This window comes from Mustela nigripes, chromosome 2, assembly GCF_022355385.1.
Source record: "Mustela nigripes isolate SB6536 chromosome 2, MUSNIG.SB6536, whole genome shotgun sequence".
Lineage (NCBI taxonomy): Eukaryota > Metazoa > Chordata > Mammalia > Carnivora > Mustelidae > Mustela > Mustela nigripes.
The window spans coordinates 170,165,067-170,186,560 of NC_081558.1; the positions used below are offsets into that span (position 1 = coordinate 170,165,067).

At 37.9% G+C, this 21,494-nt stretch overlaps 2 protein-coding genes across 2 annotated transcripts; both read right to left on the reverse strand.

The window, feature by feature from the left end:
- Window positions 1-7,729: 7,729 nt before the first annotated feature.
- Window positions 7,730-8,796, reverse strand: LOC132010226 (M-phase phosphoprotein 6). Its single transcript, XM_059388145.1, has one exon. It carries the CDS (start codon window positions 8,770-8,772, stop codon window positions 8,287-8,289), a length of 486 nt encoding a protein of 161 aa, XP_059244128.1. The 5' UTR covers window positions 8,773-8,796; the 3' UTR covers window positions 7,730-8,286.
- A 1,522-nt stretch (window positions 8,797-10,318) lies between these two features.
- Window positions 10,319-15,196, reverse strand: LOC132010579 (putative protein FAM172B). The gene is made up of 2 exons (XM_059388365.1): window positions 15,191-15,196; window positions 10,319-11,413 (listed from the first exon to the last, which is right to left on the reverse strand). The coding sequence occupies exons 1-2, from the start codon at window positions 15,194-15,196 to the stop codon at window positions 10,319-10,321; spliced, it is 1,101 nt and encodes a 366-aa protein (XP_059244348.1).
- Between the last annotated feature and the right edge of the window lie 6,298 nt (window positions 15,197-21,494).

A 21,494-nucleotide genomic window follows, 5' to 3' on the forward strand; every position in this document is an offset into this window, starting at 1 on the left:
AGGTGCCCCAGTGAGAGCAATTTTAGACATGATGACTGAGCTCCCTTCAAAGTCAGATGATGTCTCCTTTACAATATGTGGCAGTTGGATGCATGGGTCTAGAGTTAAGGAGAAAGGGAATGAACCAAACCTAAAGATTTGAGAGCTACGAAAGAGACTCTGAAACCAGTGTCTGTGAAACCATGTGGGTGGAAAAGATTACCCAGTGTCTGGGTAAAGAGGAAGAGTCAGCAAAGGAGACTGAAAATGAGCAGCTAGAGATACAGCGGTAAAATAATCAAAACATGACAGAAGCTGAGGGAAGAGTGTTTCAAAGAATAGTGACCCAAGAGGTTTCAATTGGACCAACTAGGTCAAATTCTGTCTATACATAATGTAACACAGACTGAGAAGGGTCCATTGCATTGGGACCATATTGTGAGGTTTGGAAACTGAAGCCAGATGACAGTGGTTAAGGAATGAGTGGATTATGAGAAAATGGAGTTAGCAAGTGTAAATGTTTTAATGAAATTTGTCAGGGGCAATATACAATAAGTTCAGTTCCTAGGTGTGGCATCCAGGAATTTTTGTTAGTTATTATTATTGTTACGTTGGGAGAGACTTGACCAACCAATAGGATTTTTAGCAAGGTAATTGTCCCGTTATTTATTTGCCTAATGGTAAGCTCTATATAAATAAAAGATAGTGAGAAGAGTGAACTTCCTGAGAAGACTGAAAGAGATGGTATTCAGAGGACAATTGGAAGGAATTGGTCTTGGATAGGAGGAGAAAATTCCACTTCCTTTATAACAGGAAAAAAAGAAGAGGTAGGTGGGGATAGAAGTCAGTTTGTAGATATGGCAACTTACTTTTGAGTTTCCATTTCCGGAAACATTTAAATCTCTTATTTTTTTAAAGATTTTTATTTTATTTTATTGACAGACTGAGATCACAAGTAGGCAGAGAAGCAGGCAGAGAGAGAGAGAGAGGGAGGAATCAGGCTCCCCTCTGAGCAGAGAGCCTGATGCAGGGCTCAATCCCAGGACCCTGGGATCATGACCCAAGCCGAAGGCAGAGGCTTTAACCCACTGAGCCACCCACGCGCCCCTAAATCTCTTACTTTAATTTGTATTTGTTTTTATGTTATTGGAAGACAACTGGAAGGACTTGTCTTGAAGAGTGAGAAGCAACCTTTACTATAGGAGGGAAAAACACGTGTGTCAGTTCACATGGATCATAAACAACGACTCAATGAACTCAATGAACAAACTCCTTTTGTTGCTTTCCTTAGGGGAGAAAACTAGGCTAGATGATAATCCATCATAACTTTCACCTCACATGAGATAAATTTAACTATTATCTCTCTGGCAATTTATTACCTAGTCTTTTCATTTTTCAAAGTTTTTTTTTTTTTCTTTTTAAATTTGAGAGAGAGAGAGCACCAGAGAGAGAACACGAGCTGAGCGGAGAGGTAGAGGCAGAAGCAGACTAAGCAGGAAGCAGGATGTGAGGCTCGATTCCAGAAATCTGGGATCATGACCTGAGCCAAAGGCAGATGATTAACTGAATGAGCCACACAGGCACCCCCTACCTAGTTTTTCTAACACCAGTTTGCAAAGTATGGTTCCTGGAGCAGCAGGATCAGCATCAGCATCACTTGGAAACTAGTTAGGCAAAATTTTCATGCCCTACCTACCAATTTTACTGAATGAGAAACTTTGACAGTGAGGCCCATCAATCCTTTGCCTTAAAAAGATCTCCAGGTTATCCTAATGTACTCTAACATTAGAGCACTACTTTGTTCGAAGAAACATTGACAAGCAAGTAAGAAATTTGTTTTCGTTTTAATAAGGAGTCTTCCCTTAGCAAACAATATGTTCTCCTTTTTTTTTTTTTTAAAGACTTTACTTATTTATTTGACAGACAGAGATCACAAGTAGGCAGAGAGGCAGCGGGGTGGGGGGGAGGGCAAGCTCCCTGCTGAGCAGAGAGCCCGTTGTGGGGCGCTCGATCCCAGGACCCTGAGATCATGACCTGAGCCAAAGGCAGAGGCTTAACCCACTGAGCCAACCAGGCGCCCCCTAATTCGATTTTTTTAAAAAGATTTTATTTATTTATTTGACAGAGAGAGACACAGCGAGAGAGGGAACAGAAGCAGGAAGAGTGGGAGAGAGAGAAGCAGGCTTCCCACCCAGCAGGGAGCCTGATGCGGGGGTTGATCCTAGGACCCTAGGATCATGACCTGAGTTGAAGGCAGATGCTTAACGAATGAGCCACCCAGGCATCCTTTTGTTCTCCTTTTTGTTAAGATATGCTTAGTTTGGTATCGAAAAGTGACACCCAAATCCTGAAGCACTTTGCTTATGGACAATGATAATAGCCCATTACCTCTATTTTCCACAAGGAAAATAAATCATATGGTGATATCACAAGATCTTAAGGTTTTCCTAAAGACCTCTCATACCAGTCTTTTCTCTTTCAGGACACATCTCTGGTCTGCAGTTTATAGCCAAGAGCCTGGGTTTGGTTTTCTGTTTTTTTGTTTTTGGTTTTGTTTTGTTTTTGCTTCAAGTTGCAAAAAGAGACATCAAAAGTCAGAGCACAGGAACAGATTAGGTCAACCCCTGAGAGGAGAAAGCTTAAACTTTATTATTAAAACAAGCATTTGTTTGTGGCAAAATGCTGATGTTTTGCAGAAAAAGAGAAAGCAATTTCTAAATACACAAAGCTGTTTCTTTCTTTTTTTTTAAAAAAAAGATTTTATTTATTTATCAGAGAGACAGAGGGGGAGAGAGCAAGCACAGGCAGACAGAATGGCAGGCAGAGGCAGAGGGAGAAGCAGGCTCCCTGCTGAGCAAGGAGCCCGATGTGGGACTCGATCCCAGGACGCTGGGATCATGACCTGAGCCAAAGGCAGCTGCTTAACCAACTGAGCCACCCAGGCGTCCCCACAAAGCTGTTTCTTAAAGCAAGAGAAAGGGGCACCTGGGTGACTTAGTTGGTTAAGTGAACAACTCTTGATTTCGTCTCAGGTCCTGATCTCAGGGTCGTGTTATCAAACCCTGCATTGGGGTCAGCACTGGGTGTGGAACCTGTTTAAGATTCTCCCGCCCCCCCGCCCCCCCCCCCGCCAAGGGCTTTTGAATGCACATGCTTTTGTAAAAACAAATAAATAAAACAAGAAAAAAATTGAATGATGAGATAAACATGCTCTTAGAGCAGAGATAATCTTATAACAACTGGTATGCTACCTAGAGCAATCTATACTTTCAATGCCGTTCCGATCAAAATTCCACAGCATTTTTCAAAGAGCTGGAGCAAACAACCCTAAAATTTGTATGAAACCAGAAGAGACCCCAACTTGTTAAGAAAATGTTGAAAAAGCAAAACAAAACTGGGGGCATCACGTTGCCTGATTTCAAGCTTTACTACAAAGCTGTGATCACCAAGACAGCATGGTACTGGCACAAAAACAGACACATAGACCAGTGGAACAGAGTAGAGAGCCCAGGTGTGTACACACAACTTTGTGGTCAAATAATCTTCAACAAAGCCGGAAAAAATATCCAGTGGAAAAAAGCCAGTCTCTTCAATAAATGGTGCTGGGAAAATTGGACACCTCTGTGTAGAAGAATGAAACTGAACCATTCTCTTAAACCATACACAAATATAACCTCAAAATGGATAAAAGACCCCAATGTGAGGCAGGAATCTATCAAAATCCTAGAGGAGAACACAGGCAATAACCTCTTTGACATAAGAGGTTACTGTGACATAAGCCACAACAACTTCTTTCAAGATATGTCTCCAAAGGCAAAGGAAACAAAAGCAAACATGAACTTTTGGAACTTCATCAAGATCAAAAGCTTCTGCACAACAAAGGAAACAGTCAACAAAATTTGTTTTGTTGGAATGGGAGAAAATATTCACAAATGACAGTACAGACAAATGACTGATATCCAAGATCTATAAAGAACTCCTCAAACTCAGCCCACACAAAACAAATAATCAGGTCAAAAAATGGGCAGATGATAGGAACAGACATTTCTTCAAAGAAGACATAAAAATGGCTAACAGACACATGAAAAAAATGTTCATCATCAGTAGCCATCAGGGAGATTCAAATCAAAACCTCATTGAGGGGCGCCTGGGTGGCTCAGCGGGTTGAGCCGCTGCCTTCGGCTCAGGTCATGATCTCAGAGTCCTGGGATCGAGTCCCGCATCGGGCTCTCTGCTCAGCGGAGAAGCCTGCTTCCCTCTCTCTCTCTGCCTGCCTCTCCATCTACTTGTGATTTCTCTCTGTCAAATAAATAAATTAAAAAATCTTAAAAAAAAAAAAAAAACCTCATTGAGATACCTACCACCTGACACCAATTAGAATGGCCAGAATTAACAAGACAAGAAAGAACAAGTGTGGACAGGATGTGGAGAAAGGGGAACCCTCTTACACTGTTGGTGGGAATGCAAGTTGGTACAGCCACTTTGGAAAACAGTGTGGAGATTCCTTAAGAAATTAAAAATAGAGCTACCTTATGACGCTGAAATTGCACTACTGGGTATTTACCCCAAAGATACAGATGTAGTGAAAAGAAGGGACATCTGTACCCCAATGTTCATAGCAGCAATGGCCAAGTCGCCAAACTGTGGAAAGAACCAAGATGCCCTTCAAAGGAAGAATGGATAAAGAAGATATGGGTCATATATACAATGGAATATTATGCCTCCATCAGAAAGGATGAATACCCATCTTTTGTATCAATATGGACGGGACTGGAAGAGATTATGCTGAGTGAAATAAGTCAAACAGAGAGAGTCAATAATCATATAGTTTTGCTTATTTGTGGAGCATACGGAATAACACGGAGGACATGGGGAGATGGAGAGAAGTGAGTTGGGGGAAATTGGAGGGGGAGAAGAACAAGAGACTGTGGACTCTGAGAAACAAACTGAGAATTTTGAGTTGGGGGAAATTGGAGGGGGAGAAGAACAACAAGAGACTGTGGACTCTGAGAAACAAACTGAGAATTTTGGAAGGGAATGGGTTGGGGGGATGGGTGAGCCTGGTGGTGGGTGTTATGGAGGGCACGTATTACATCGAGCACTGGGTGTGATGCATAAACAATGAGTTCTGGAACACTGAAAAGAAATAAAAAATAAAATAAAAAAACAATAACCAACAACTGAGTTGAGTTGTTACACCATTAATTTTAGTTGGCATCATTTATCATGTAGTGGTCTAAAATAAGTCGTGAAATTCTTTGGCACTGTCTTTAAGAGGTGGAGCCTAATTCCCCTTCCCTTGGATTAGTGACTCATTTCTAACTAATAAAAAAAAAAAAAGTGGACCAGTATGCAACTCAGAGAGCAGGTCATAAAAATGCAGTGCATTTCCTGCTTGCTCCTTCACCTGGATGATTCCCCCTGGAAGAGTTGCCATGTCCTGAAGACATACAAGTGACAAAGTCTCTCTTCTTCTTTTTTTTTTTTTAAAGATTTTATTTATTTATTTGTCAGAGAGAGAGTGAGCGAGAGCGAGCATAGGCAGACAGAGTGGAAGGCAGAGTCAGAGGGAGAAGCAGGCTCCCTGCGGAGCAAAGAGCCTGATGTGGGACTCGATCCCAGGACGCTCCAAAGGCAGCTGCTTAACCAACTGAGCCACTCAGGCGTCCCACAAAGTCTCTCTTCTTCACTAAACTTTAGTTAGGCTCCTCTGAGCCCTCTTCTGGGCTAGTCCTTAATCTTGGTCTTCTGTGAGGCTGCAGAGCTAGTCTTAGCAAGAATCCTGCTAAATCAACTCTTTTAAAATTTTTTAAAAAAATTTCTTTTCAGTGTTCTAGACAACTCTTGACAGCTAATCAAGTTCCTTATTCCCCACTCTTGATGTCTAAAGCCCTGGCTTGCCTTTAGCAATAATCTTCCTACCCTAGTGTCTCCTCTTAGTAGTTTTCCATCACTGACACCCTATCTTTGCTATATTCAGAGTTGAGTTCAATCCCTCTTCCCTATTGCAATATCCCTAATGACAACAGTTTCAAATTAAGTCTTCCTTACCATTCTAACAAATTGCAGAATATTTTTTTCTTCAGCAGAAGCAGTCTATAGAAGAGGTCTACATGGTGAAGAATCAAGGGCTTCTGCCAAATAGCTGCTCAAGCTTGATTGTACTCTCCTGAGAGATCCCAAGCTAAAATTACCCCACAAAACTCTTCCCGAATTTCTGGACAACAGAAACTGAAATAATAAATTATTGTTATTTTAAGCCACCAACTTTTGGGGGTAATCTGTTATGGAGCTATGGATAATAATATACCCGACTACCAGATTAAATAGCAAATTGGGAGTTATGAGAAATATCAGCTTCAAGTTAGTTAAGTGCAAGACAGAAGAGCTTTTATGGCAACTTCTAAAAAACTTTTTTTGGGTGCTTTTTACATTAACTGTTTTAAATGCACTCTAGATAGACTATGTTGAAGGGGACTTCAAAGCTTACTTCATTTATAAATTGTAAAGTAAAGGCTGGGAAAGAATAATTGATTTGTCCAAGGTTGAGGTTCGTTTAAAACCTGCATATCCTGGTTTTATATTTCAGTGGGATTTTTTTCTATTATGCCATTTAAGAAATGGTAGAGAAAGAAGAGAAATATGAAATAAGTCTTTGATTATAAAGATTTGTCTTTGTCTGGGATGCTATAACAGAGTATCACAGACTGGAAGGCTTAAACAAATGTTTATTTCTCACATTTCTAGAGACTGGGTAGTCTAAGAGAAAGGCACTGGCAGATTCAGTGTCTGATAAAGGCTGCCTCCTGATTCACAGAAGGCTGTCTTCTTGCTGTGTTCTCACATGGTAGAAGGCAATTCTCTGGCATATCCTTCATAGGAGCACTAATCCCATTCATGAGGATCCACTCTCATGACTGAATCACCTTCCAAAGACCCCACCTCCTGTTATACTGAGGATTAGGAATTCAACATATAAATTTAAGAGGTACACAAATATTCAGTATATAACAGGAATTAGAATATATGCCAGGTTAAAAAACAATGTGAATAGAAACACTAGAAGACACTAGAAATAACTCTATCAGAAAAACATGTACGTCCTATTATATACAGCAGAGTTAATTATTCTTTTTTTTTTTTTGAGTGTGCGCTCACACATGCATACACACACAAGTGGGAGGAGGGTAGGAGGGAGGGGGTGGGGGGGGAGAGAGAATCTCAAGAGGGCTTCACACCTACTGCGCAAGCCCAATGCAGGGCTCAATTCCAAGACTCCATGATCATGGCCTTAGACAAAAATTAAGAGTCAGAAACTTAAGTGGCTGAACCATTCAGACACCCTGTGGCAGAGTTAATTTTTCAAATGCAATGTCTGCTATGTGTTCTCTCTTACTCATCTATGGGCAGAGCTAAATTTGTAAACTCCTCCTTTTTTCTTTTCAGAACTTCTGGAACAGTCAAAATAAATTTTCACTAATAGTCACTATTTCATCAAATGGCATTTCTATACATCTAGTTGCTTAAGTCAAAAATCTGGGAATAATCCTTATTATTTCCTTCTTCTTATTTTTGACCTCCAACCACAAAATTTTATTCACAGAAATAAAAGTATTAGCATATAGCCTAAGTATTATGTAATTAAATACTATTATTTAAGTATTAGTGTTAACTATATAGTATTAGAAGTTAAGTATTAGTATCAAGTATTTCTCAGACTACTACCAAAATTTATTTTTTTTATTACAGAACAATTTTTTATTAATAAAAGCCTTAAACAAACTCCCACAATTCCACAAACTAACAATGACCTGGCAGCATGCCAGTACTTTGGGCTGGAGTGGCACGTTTGCTCTTGATGAATTTACATATGATAAGTCCTCATGACATTTGATTCCAAAATATATGGATAAATTGGCTTGGCATGATTAATAATTTAATGTAAAATATAAACATAAAGGCAACTTAAACACTGGTTTAATTTATGTATGTCAATTCAAGGTCAGTGACTAGAAAGCTCTATTAAAAAAAAACCTATGGTCAAAAAGATCTTTAATTAGGAAGCAACCACCTACCTCTGTATATTTGAAGATCGAGGGCTAAAAATCCCATCCTGAGGAACACCATTAAGCAAAGGATGTATAACATCCACCACCTGTGTTTCAAAAATGGCATCTTTCCAAAATTGTCTACTTCTTTACAAATAAACATTATAGTATTAATAATTGTAGAGAAGCCATCAGAATGAGTTCCAAAACATGCTAACTCTCACGAAGCTTCCCTGAGCTCTGTCTCAAAGCATCTACTTTAATCCTGGGGCTTTAGAAACATCTTCTTTACTTTAACTGTTGGTTTTATGTGTCCATTTTCATCTTCTTCATAACTGGCACGGTCTCTTTTTTTGGCAAACTTTTTTCCAATTGTCCCCACCAAGGTCTCATATCTTCTGGCCATTTCTTCATCTGACACATCGAGCTCCACTGCTTCATCTTCAACTTCTTCCACCTTGTTCTTAGCGTTCATCTGGAGCATTAATTTCTCAACCTCAGGATTAAATCCTCTGAATGACATTCTTCCATAGAGAAGATCTTCACATAACAAGAAACTCTGCTCTTCTATTATGAAACACTCTTTTTCTTTAAGCTCTGGCAAATCCAAATACCAATGCTCTTCGCTAATGATTTTCTTTTCTTCCTCTTCTAGTTGTTTCTTGGTCTCCAAGTCCAGGCCCCTTTGCATGAACTTCATGCGCAGCAGGTTCTTGGACAATTTCGTCTTGCGCTCGGCCGCCATATTGGCTCCCGCTCCGAGCCGCGCACCGCCCTACTACCAAAATTTAATTTGGTCTCCCAGCCTCCAAGCTTGTCCTTCCTCTAATCTATTCCCTGAAGTGCAATCAGGATATTCGTTATAATATGTTAAGCTGAGAATATACTTCTGTCTAAAATCATCCAATGTTTTCTATTGTTATGAGAATAAAGTTGAAAATCATAACCAAAGGACCTTGCAGCCTTGAGCAAACTGCCTCTGTTTATTTCTCTAACTTAAGTTTCCAACTACAGACAAAACTTCTCTCCTTGACCAGATCTGAGCCTGGCTCCCATAAGCCCTCTTCTCAACTAGGCTCCACTGTTGGACTCCATCCTTGGTCCACTAGTCCAGTTTTTTTGTTGTCCTCATCACTTAATCCAGGCTTAGCAAGCATTCTGCTGTCAGTAGTGAAAATCTCCCATCTTTGGCATCTGATCATCCTCAGGATCTGGTAAAATTCCTCATCCTCTAGGATGTTATCATCCTGGCTTGCCTTCAGTAAGAATTATGTTGAGTCAGTCTATTAAGAATCTCTCTTATGCCTGATGTTTCCTCTTAGCTAATTTTCCACTCACTGACCCTCACCCTACACTTTGGCTATAAGGTTTACCCCCCTCAATTATCCTTGTTGAATCAGAAGTTGAGCCTTACTGCAAAACCCCACTGCAATAATCCTTCCTGAATAAAGTTTTCCTTATGTCTTTAACAAATGTCATGAATTTTTTTCTTTAACACTACTCACCCATAATTTTTAAACTTCAACTGAACTGGACTTCTTTCTCCCACATCAAGTCTTTTGCATATGCTGTTCCCTTGCCTATGAATTTGTTTTCTCACCTAATTGCTAAGCATCATTTAAACTAAGCATCATTTTCTCAGGGAGGCATTCCCTGGCCCCCAAGGCTGTCAGCTTTCATACTAGATGTTCCATGGCACCTTATATTTTCTGAGCACTCATCACACTTGCAATTTGTTGTTCATTGTAAACTCCATAAATGTAAATGCAATGCTGGCCTTATTTGCTGGTATCCTGAACAGCTACAATTGACAGGGACACAGTGGAGACTCAAATATTAGCTGAAAGTGTGAGTAAATACCTTTAATACATTTGAACAGAAGACTAATAAATTTAAGGAAAAGAACACAAAGATATAAAAGATAGAGTTTATGATAATTTTTATGTTCATTTATAGTTTTAATATAGCATTAACAACATAGAAATCAAAGACTTAGTATTTAATCTATATCAACTATAGTTTATTAAATCATAAGAGATATTTTCAAAAGATCCTCTAACTTGAATAATACTCTAAAATATTAATTTTGGTACTGACTGTTCATCAATAGGCTATGAAAGAGAACATATTCACTTTTCAAAGAAAGTAACAAATCAAACCTCAAGCCAGAATATAACACTGAGTATATTGGTTTCATAACATAATACTGTAAAGTATTCTTTTTCTTCTAGCATCTACATTAGCAACATTTCAGTAAGACAAAAAAAAAATCTTAGATGACAAAAAGCAACTTAAGCACTTTGCTTTCTTTTTGTGCAGCTTCTTGTTACTATTGGCACTCGAGAATAATTAATAGTTGTTTTGGCTTTCAAAGCTTTTTTAAAGTATTTAAAAATTGACTGGAGGCTAGAGGAAGGGGCTAGGTGGTGTTTTTCTGTACCAGCAGAAACCATAGGAAACTCCTTTCTTAAAACAGTAGTTGCAGGTTTATCCAAAGGCTTGGGACTTGTCACCCATTCACGGCAATGGTGCTTTATCCAGGCTAATAACTGTACATCACTTCCCAGCTGGTGTCCTACATGATGTTCAGAGTCAATGAGTGCAACAGCATATACTTTGTTCATCACTTCCCACTTTCTACGAACAAGTAAGTCCATAAAAACCAAGCCTCCATAACCATGTACAATGAAGGCAACATCCTTTCCTTCGGTCTTTGAGATGAAGTAATCCCAAATGTAAGCCGTGTGTTCTTCAGGGGTGTTGCTGCATCTTTTAGGGATACACTGGAGGGGTTGCTGGAGAGAGAAAAAATTCTCTGCCTGAACGATTTTTAGGGAAGAGGACCCCATATTTTGTGTTAAAAGACCTTTCCACTCATTCTCCATCTTTAGGTCCACAAAATTGTCATTGGGGTTTAGCACAATTACATCATAATGTGCCTGCAACGCCATCTGAATACACGGTATCTGACTTCCATGTTGGAGACCATGATGTATTATTGCTTGCTGACTCCACTGACCAGCTCTAAAGGCCCCATGGTCTTGAAGAAGGACAAGAAGCACAGAATGATGACTTGTTAATGCTCTCTCACTCATGAAAAAGAAGCTTCTTGGCTCCTTATCAGCCTCTGTTGGGATATACACTTTTTGTAATTTGCACACTTTCTCCAGAAGCTCATAAATATATTGTGCAAGCAAATGGCCAAGGGCTTGGTAGCGCTTGCTATTCCTCTCAAGGACATTTTTATAATAGTTAAAGACAAAAGGCCTTTGTGTCTCAGTGTGTCTCAATTCAGCTTTTTCATTGAAGTCATATTTAAGTTCTTCTAGTAAGTCAGATTGTTCAATCAACTTTTGGAAGCTCAGCTCCTGAGTCACTGGTAACCACTGAAAGTGAAAATCAATAATATGTCAGCAGCAGAAAAAATAAAATTTTCAGCTTGTTAAATTATTCTTGTGGGAAATCATGCTAAAATTAAGCACTTCACCAAGACATTACCTTTTTACCTTACACTAAAGACTTTAACTCAAAATAACTGTAAATGATACAAAGTAGTAAGACACAGTAAAGTAAGGGACAATGGCCAGACCATACATAATGACAGAACAGACCAACAACCGTAGCATCTTGCCCAGGAAGCCAACCCTAATAAACAGCCCAGAAAGCCAGCCTGCTAGGAGTCAGAGTTGTAGAAAAGTCAGACCACTACCTCTAGTGACAATCTGAGAAGCTAAACAATAACCTCTGTTATAACTGGCCCCAAATGACCAGGACTTAACTAGGGACTGAAAAGGTTCCTAATTTTTATCCCCACTTCCAACTCAGGACCCACCAGAGGAGAGCCAAATGTGCATCTCTAAACAATCACAGGAGATATTCTGCTTCTAGTTAGCCCACTGGCAGTTTCCCCAGTCAATGGCCTCAGGACATCCCAACAGCCTTCCCTACTTTCTACTATAAAGCTTTCCCATTTTTCTGCCTGCCTTTGAGTCTTTGCCAAACTGTAAGTGATGGTGGCTGACTCTGTTGCTACAGTGAGTGCAGAATAAATAGGTTTTGCTTTTCTCCTCTGGTTGGTCTTAGTTTACTTCTACAGTAAGCATTTAATAAATTTTGCTGTTAAATAAATGTCAAGGGATGGCAATGGGAGTGAAATGTGAAACAGTACAGGTTATGATCAATTTATCTTATGATAGAGGATATGTTTATTTTGATGTCTGAGGAGAAAAAAGAAACTGTGACTAAAAAGTTAATTTAGGCAGTTATCGTGGACAGAGCTTAAAGGGAAAAGAAAAGACATTGATAGGTTAAGTGGCTTGCCCTGAAGATTATTAATTAAATTATTAATTAAAATAAATGATTGGGTATGAGGTTGTCTTGACTCTAAAATTCAGGGTCTTAACAAGTACATGAATACATTCTCTGCTTAATTTCTTAGTACAGACACTGAGAATCCATTATGCGCTTCCAGTAAGTAGCCCTGAAAATGATTTTTAGTGCCACTCTAGATGGCAAAATTAAGGCTTAAGGCAAAATTAAGATGGTGTTTGCTTGCTTTATTTTTCTTGACTTTTTTCTCATTTTCTGAATCTTATTCTCTGATTCCTTTTTCTTTTAAGATTTTATTTATTTATTTGACAGAAAGAGCACAAGCAGGGGGATTGGCGGGCAGAGGGAAAGGGAGAAGCAGGCTCCCTGCAGAACAGGGGGAGCCCAACAGGGAACTTGATCCCAGGACCTTGGGATCATGACCTGAGCAGAAGGCCGTCACTGAACCAACTGAGCCACCCATGTGCCATTATTTTTGGATTCCTATATGTAACTGGCACTTTATGAAAGTGTTTGGTTGTCCAAAGTACCCAGCTTATCTAGACTTTTCTCTATTCTTTCCTGTTCCATTAAAAACTTTTTTGCTACTAGTGTGGCTGACCTCAGGCACTATTGTATAATTAATGTCTTTTTCCAAAGTATAAATGATAGATAGACCTAACCATCCTTTAAAAGGAGAAGCCTCGGGGCACCTGGGTGGCTCGCTGTTAAGCAGCTTCCTTCGGTTCAGGTCATGATCCTGGGATCCTGGGATCGAGCCCCTCATCAGGCTCCCTGGTCAATGGGAAGCCTGCTTCTCCCTCTCCCAATCCCCCTGCTTGTGTTCCCTCTCTCGCTGTGTGTCTCTGTCAAATAAATAAATACAACCTTTAAAAAAAATAAAAGGAGAAGCCTCTGGGATTAGATTGATTTAGGTTTAAATCCTAGCTCCAGATTCTGAGATTGAGTGACTTTCAGCAGGTTGTTTACCTTCTATGAGTTTCTTCAGCTTCTGAATTTTAGTTTATCTATGCTATCTAAAATAATGATCCTTATTACTCTCTATCCTGCTACTCTGCTTTATTTTTCTTTGTAGACCACATCACCACTTAATACATAATTGCTTGCATATTTTTGTTAAAAAATTTTTAAAAACCATTTTATTTTATTTATTGGGAGGGAGGGGAGTGGGGAAGGTAGAGAGAGAATCTTAAGGAAGCTCCAGGCCCAGTGCGAAGCTTTGTCTCATGACCCTGAAACCATGACCTGAGCTGAAATCAAGAAACATACACTAAACTGACTGAGGCACCCAGGCATCCTTTGCTTCCGTATTTGTAAATCATATGACTTCCCTCACTAGCAAAAGTTCTAGTAGAACAGAAATTTCATTTAACTACTATGTCTTCAATACTTAGAACACCCTCTGGCACATATATCATTGATATTTTTTTAAATAAATACATGCAAAATATGTATAACATCATTTGTTTCACAAGGCTGTTGTGAGAAATTAACTAATATAGGTAAAAACCATCTTACACAGTGCCTTACACATGAAAGGTTCTGTGAAATTAAACAGGATGATATTCCTTTTTGAGATGAAATAAAAAACCATATATATAATTCTTTTTAGCCTTCCCTATGTACTTTAACATTGTGATACTTATCCATATTAAAAAATGTAGTTCTAGGTCGCTCTTTTTATCTGTGTATGGTATTCCATTGTTTTAATATACCATAGTTTAACTATTTTCTTGTTGAAGAACATTTAGGTTACTCTAATTTTCCAGTATTATAAACAAAGCTGTGATGGACATTTTTGTAGCTATAGTTTTGTACACATATTAAGAATTTCTTTAGGCAAAATACTTGAAAGGAGAATTTCTAGGTTATATCAGCATCTCTCACTTTACCAGACATTGATTGCCAAATTGCTCTCTGAAAAGGAAGGTCTATTTTATAATTTGACATGGAAGACCAGGTTTACACAGAAAAGCAATAGTCTCTCAGATCTAAAATAGTGCTTACGGGTGTCTGCTTTGTTGGGTCAGAAGAGCATGCAACTTTTGATCTCAGGGTCGTGTTGCATGTTGGGGGTAGAGATTACTTAAATAAATAAACAAACTTTAAAAATACCCTGTTTATTCAGGTGCTGTGCTGAAAACCACCTTTTTCTATACTGAAATAAAGAGAAAGATAAAGTATATTTAAAACTCAATGAACTAGACAAAGAGTCTTGTTAGCTAGTGATTTAACTATTCTTTTAATCAGAGAGTAAAATAAAATCAGTGTTTTCTAATAGCATATAGTACAACATTAAATTATTTTCCACTTTTGTTAAGTGCGTACTTAGTTGTTTGAGAGACAATTCTCAGGGGTAAAAAAACAAGAGTTTGCAAACTAGAAAAACCGAATTGCACACAGATATATAAAGGACAGGTGGGGATGGGGTGACCAGGAGCAAAGTAGACAGTATCTTGCAGAACGAAAAGGGATACAATTCTTTAGAATCTATTTTAGCATATTTTGCTTGGTTGATATACTCTAACCTGTAACTCTCCCCTAAATTCATATCCAACTGTCTACTCGATATATTTACTTAGATGTCAAATAGCCATCTCAAGATTAACATGTCCAACCACCCTCTTCAATCTATTCTCTCTCTAGTCGTTACTACCTTAGTAAATGGCAACTTTATTCTTTCAGTTACTCATGTTGCAAACTTTCCTTCTCTTTTATATTCAACCCAATCAATCAGTTAATCTTTAAGTTCTGCTTTTTGAAATATATCTGTCAGTGAATCATTTTCATCCTCCACCTCTACCACCCTAGTCCAAGTCACCCACAACTCTTACCTTCATTATCAAGTCTTCTATGCAATCTCTTGCCATAAGCTTTTATCACCCTGCAGTCTGTTTTCCACATAGAAGCTAGAATGATCTTTTCAAAGCCTCTAAACTGGATGTCACACCCTGTTCAAAATTCTCAATGGTTTCCCCTCTCTGAATAAAAGCCTAGATCCTGGGATGCCTGGGTGGCTCAGACGGTTGGTTAAGCGGCTGCCTTCAGCTCAGGTCATGATCCCAGGGTCCTGGGATCAAACTCCATATCAAGGGCTCCTTGCTCAGTGGGTAGCCTGCTTTTCTCTCTGCCTGCAGCTCCCCCTCTTTGTGCTTTCTCTCTCTCTAAATAAATAAGCAAAAAAAAAAAAAAAAAAAAAAAAAAGGCCTAGGTCCTTATCACCACCTATAAGGTCCCACATGGTCCTTAGCTACTCAATGTCATTTCCTTGTTTTCTTACTTGCTTACTCATCCAGCTGCATGATCTGGTTCTTAGCTCTTTCTCAGGTGCGTTTCCCACCATGCTCTTATTTATTTCACTCTAGCCACATCTGACCTTTTCCCCTTCCACCTGTGAAGCAAGCTCCTATTTAAGGGCATCATTCCCCCTTGCTATGCCTACAGCTTGGAACACTCTTCTCCTAGAGATCTATCAGGCTTTATTTCCTTCAAGTTTCTGACCACTTATTATCTGATCAGAGATCTGAGCATTCTATCTGAAAGGGCAAACCTCTCCAATTCTTCTTCATTCCCTTATGATTCTCTTTCTTTCTCTCTCTCTCTTTCCTTCCTTCTCTTTTTTCTTTAGTTCTTTCTTTTCTCTGCTGCCTCTCTCTCTCTCTTAAGCACTTAATACCTACCAGCTGACATAAACTTATTTTCTGTTCCCACCTCTCCTTCCTGCATTAGAATGTAAGTTCCACGAGAGCAGGGACAAAGACTTTGTTTTGTTCGCTACTCTTATCTCTAGTTCTTGGAATAATACCTGAATTTTAGTCACTTAAGTATTGTTAGAATTTTATGATTTTTGCTAAGGGCATAAGAAAGTAAAGAAGAAAAGTTCTCTAGCTGTATATACAGGAGAAAGACGCATACAAAGCTTTTAAAAAATTATAGAGGTTTCTTGTATAATTTTAAAGTTCATAAATGTCAATTGAGTAATCATTTTTAGAGAATATCCTATGCATCTGTATGTTTTCTCTTTTACAAATCAAGATGGTCCATTAAAGTAAAGGAGAGAAATCAAACTTTTTAGTTTTTGAAAGAATGGATTGGAATAAGGCAGCTTAGTTTTTGGAATAAGATTTTTAGAGCTGCGAAGCAAGTTATTGATATTCTTAGTTAATGTGTTTATTTTACAGAGAAGTGAGGCTTTCAAAGGTAAAACAACATGCTCAAAGTAATTCAGGCAGCTCTGGGAGCCCCAGAGAAGATTCATTTTTACCAGTGATCTTATAAATGCATAATATTTAGCTGTTTATTTCATTTATCCACCAAAAATTTAGTGAAGGCATTTGTTACACACTTAGTGTATTATATCACATGGCCTAGTCATTTTATATCGAATGGAATAATAGAGAATAGAATATAATCATTAGTGTGAATTGTAAATTAGGTTCTTCTAGTAACTTGGATTAGGTGGTTGACATAGCTGTTACTTTTTGTTCTAGGGACGGCTATTGGTCTTGTTTATTTAAAAATTTGTGGTATAATATACTAAAATTTACCATTTTAACCATTTTTAGTTGTACAGTTCAGTGGCATTAAGTACATTCACATTATTGTGCAACCATTACTGCTACCCACCCATAGAACATTTTTCATGCTGCAAAATTCTAACCTGGTAACCATTAAGGGATAACTCCTCATTTCCCCTTTGCCCCAGCCCCTAGCAAACCATTCTAATTTCTGTGAACTTGACAAGAGAGTGGGGCAACCGAATCACAGATGCAAATAATTTTAATTAGCTTGATTTTTTAAGGAGCTCCTTTCCTATTTAGGATCATAAAATGGTTTTGCTTAACAATATTTTACATTTTTCACAGGTAAACAATAAGCTTTTATGAAAATATAATTTTACTTTGTTCCTGGGTTTCAGCACCAAAAAGAGAGTGAGAGAAAGAGAGAGAGAAGAAAATATAAATTTAAATCTGAGAAGTTAGGGTCTAACACCTGATTACACAGTAATATCTTATTATAGTAATTATAGTCCTTTGGTATACCTAAGGACTTTTGTATATCCTATGCTATTAGGAAGCATAGAATAAAGGATGCTAAAAGTATCTAAATACTTTTAAAATGAATATAATTTTATTTGTTTATTTATTTGGAAAAATAAAACAAAGAATCCTTTAAAACATATTTTAAGAAAAGAATGACTATTTTGGTACGAAAGCAACATTATTATTTTCTCAACACAGAATGCAATTATGAAGTTTTTTTTTTTACTAAAATTATGCCTGTTTATCACTCCATTTAGTAAATTATAGAAAATAGTACAAAATGATAAAGCTAATGAAATGATATTATGTAGAAGTTTCAAAAAAAGCAAACTAAATCCCATCCTCTTAGTATTCTTTCGCCCTACCTACCTCTCCCTAGGAAAGACTAACATAGCTGTATTTTATCTGCTGAGGCAAATTTAATCCTGAGGCAAAGACATATAAAAAACAAAATATTCGAGATAGAAAGAAAAAAAACTCAGATGTCACCAAATCTTGGGTTTCCCAAATTTGAGTATGCAACAGAATTTTCTAGGAGAGTTAAAAAAAAAGTTTAGTGGACAATCATAAAGAGAAACATCCTCTAATCACTGTGGACAATGCCAACCACCCCTAAATTTCCTTCAAACGCTTATCCCTCTCCAAAAGTAACCATTCTGGACTTCTATAGTAATCACTGCTTTGCATTTCTTTATGGTTTTATCTCCTAAGTGAACAGTCCTGGAAATTATAGTTTAGTAGTTCAGTTTTGTAGTTAAAAAATTACTTGATATGTATTCCTGGGAAAAATTTTAAACATACAGATTGTTAGGCTCCAATTCTAGGAGATTCTGATTTAAAAGTTTTGAGGTGGGACCTGGAGGTAGTGTGAAAAATATGCTCCCAAGTAATTCTGAACATTAGATTTTTGAATTTACTGACTTTGTCCATCCTAGAGCCTATGTTTCTTGATTTGGTTATTTAGAGGTAAGTGGGTACCAAAAGTTAAAGGCTAAAGAAGATGAGACTACCCTAAAGCCTCAGTTTTACAAAATAGTAACATAACATGAAATTTTTTTTTTAGAACTAAATGTATTAAGGCACAGAAACGCTGAGTAAACATTACATTTTAAGATAGACCACTTCAAAGGAATTAGTGGTATATGCACAAGATGTCTTGGGTTCAGCCCCAGCGCCAAATTTAGGGATCTTCAATTAAAGGGTTGTGCATAGATTCCTTTTACAGATTTTTGGACAAAAGATTATCCATCTGCTGCTTGAATACCTAGAATTATTGGTATACTATACCTAGAATTATTGGAATACCTAGAATTATTGCAACTTTTCATAACTTCTGGAAATAGGCTATTTCATCGCAGGGCAGTTAACAATGGCAGATTATCTTATAAAGGAAGATATCTTTAAAACTAAACAACCTATATGTGTCTTTTCATGATTCACAGCTCACTTCATTTATATGTGGAATAAAAATTTCCTTCACAGAATTCTCAGTATTCTAAAGAAAAGAATCAATTACTAATGAAAATGAAGTGAATAGCAACACAATAAAGTACTCCATACATCTCTGCAAAATCTAGGCTTTCCTGGAGCCCACGATAAGTTCCAGATTGTTTAGTTTTTAAAACAGGAAGTCAAGATGTTCACCATGGCAAACTACACCCATTACAGGGGTTCTTGGGTGGCTCAGTTAACTGTCTGTCTTCAGTTCAGGTTAGGATGGAGCCCCAGGTTAGATTCCTTGTTCAGTGGGGAGTCTTCTCCCGTCTCTCTCTTTCAAATAAATAAATAAATAAATAAATAAATCTTAAAAAAAACCCCACCTCTTTACATTCATATTGTACTTAAAGTTAATTCACATGTGATGAGAAAGGGCCTTTTGCCAATTTTATTAAGTTCTCTTCAAATAAATTGTTAATCAAGGGATAAAATAAAGGGCTGATCAATTTCACACTGCCACTTTGTCTTGAAACTATTAAAATGGTACCCACTATACCCACTGTTTAGAACAAAAATACAATGAATACCTAATTTAATTCACTTTTAACGCTTAAAGAACCATACCTATTGAGATAAAACCTGTCCATTCTCTCTTATAAAATACAGGGCTGAAGAATTTCTTGTTTTTTTTTTTTTTTTCCCAAAGATTTTATTTATTTATTTGACAGACAGAGATCACAAGTAGGCAGAGAGGCAGGCAGAGAGAGAGGAGGAAGCAGGCTCCCTGCCGAGCAGAGAGCCCCATGCTATGCGGGGCTCTATCCCAGGACTCTGGGGTCATGACCTGAGCGGAAGGCAGAGGCTTTAACCCACTGAGCCATCCAGGCGCCCCAGGGCTGAAGAATTTCTAATCTCAAATGATTTTAAAGATTTATTTATTTATTTATTTGGCACACGGAGAGAGATCACACGTAGGCAGAGAGGCAGGCAGAGGGGAAGGGGGAAGCAGGCTCCCCGCTGAGCAGAGAGCTGGATGTGGACTCCATCCCAGGACCCTGAGACCATGACCTGAGCAGGAAGGCAGAGGCTTAATCCATTGAGTCAACCAGGCACTCTCAAATGATTTTAATTTGAAAGGCTCTATACAGTGTGAGCTCAACAGAAATGACCTAATTCCCAAACATACTAAGACAATCATTTTGGGGGGGTCTTATTTTTATTTAAAATGAGGAAACTTTCACTGGAGCATCGTAAAACACTATAAAATATCACTTAACTAGTCTTTCATAAAAGATAAAATGAGGTTGTTAAGTGACTCACTCAAAAGCAAAAAGTGAACTTTTAGTCCTTTAGTTATTTGCAATGTAGTTAACTATAAGGCAGAGATGAATACTGTAACAGTAAAAATACTGGTTAAAAAGCAAATTTGAGGGGCGCCTGGGTGGCTCAGTGGGTTAAAGCCTCTGCCTTCGGCTCAGGTCAAGATCCCAGGGTCTTGGGATCGAGCCCCATATCAGGCTCTTTGCTAGGCAGGTAGCCTGCTTCCTTTCCTCTCTCTCTGCCACTCTCTGCCTGCTTGTGATCTCTCTCTCTCGGTCAAATAAATAAATAAATTCTTAAAAAAAAAAAGCAAATTTGAAATTCTTGAGCTTCAAGTTCATCTATCTTTAGATGTTATTCAAAACAAGTTCCAATTCAAAGAAACAAACTGGCTTTCTAAAGTAGCAGAAATAGTATATTTGGTTCAACAAATTTAAAGAATATATTTGCAAGCTGAATTATTTAATTTCTTATAATTTCATTTCTTGTAAGTTAACTTCTTACTGCTAAACTTTAAAACCACTTAGTTTTATGGAAGCTGCTAGAAGTGGATAAGACCTACTTATACTTTCCTGTATTATGTTCCCATGTCTCAGCTCTATTTCCATCTTTTGCAGTTAATTTGTTTCCTACAATATTGGCAAATGAATTAAGCTGGTTTGAATCTGGAATTAAATTGCTCAATTTAAAAAGTTTGATTTTTGAGGCACCTGGCTGGCTCAGTTAGTGGAACATGAGACTTGATCTCAGGGTTGTAAATTCCAGCTCCAGGTTCGTTACAGAGATTATTTAAAAATAAAAATAAGACAAATCTTAAAAAAAAAAAAAGTTGACTTGTAAGGAAACTTAAAATTGAGATAATTCTTCTGTAAGCAGTGTTCTGATTTGTTAAACAGAAATAAAATAGGGTCTCTAAATGAAACCTTTGTAGTGAATGTTAATCTCATTAAGCCCTGAAATATTCCTGCCTTTCAACTATTCCTTCCCAGGGAAACACTTCCCTGAGCTCAAACAGGCTTTTGCATCTGGAGGCTTAAGTATACCTCAGCACAGATCCCTGAGTGATTAAGAGGCTTTGACTCAAGAAGAACAAGACTGGGCTCTAGTGGTGAGTTAGGCAAGTCCCTTTTTTGGCCTTGATGAATCGAGGGGAGGGGATAGGATGTTAAGCTCATGTAGCCCCAGGATCCCTTCTGGCTTGGAACATTCCAATATCACTTTGCCTTTGATTAAACCGCTCTGCTGAATTTTGTTTAACTTACTGTGATTACAGCTTCCACATTTAAAAATAAAGTGTATACATCGTGGGCAACAAAATAGGACAGTTTTCAAAACTGAT

What these genes read in the sequence shown, in the direction of transcription:
- LOC132010226 (XM_059388145.1), bottom strand. Translation starts at nt 8,772, where the DNA reads ATGGCGGCCGAGCGCAAGACGAAATTGTCCAAGAACCTGCTGCGCATG.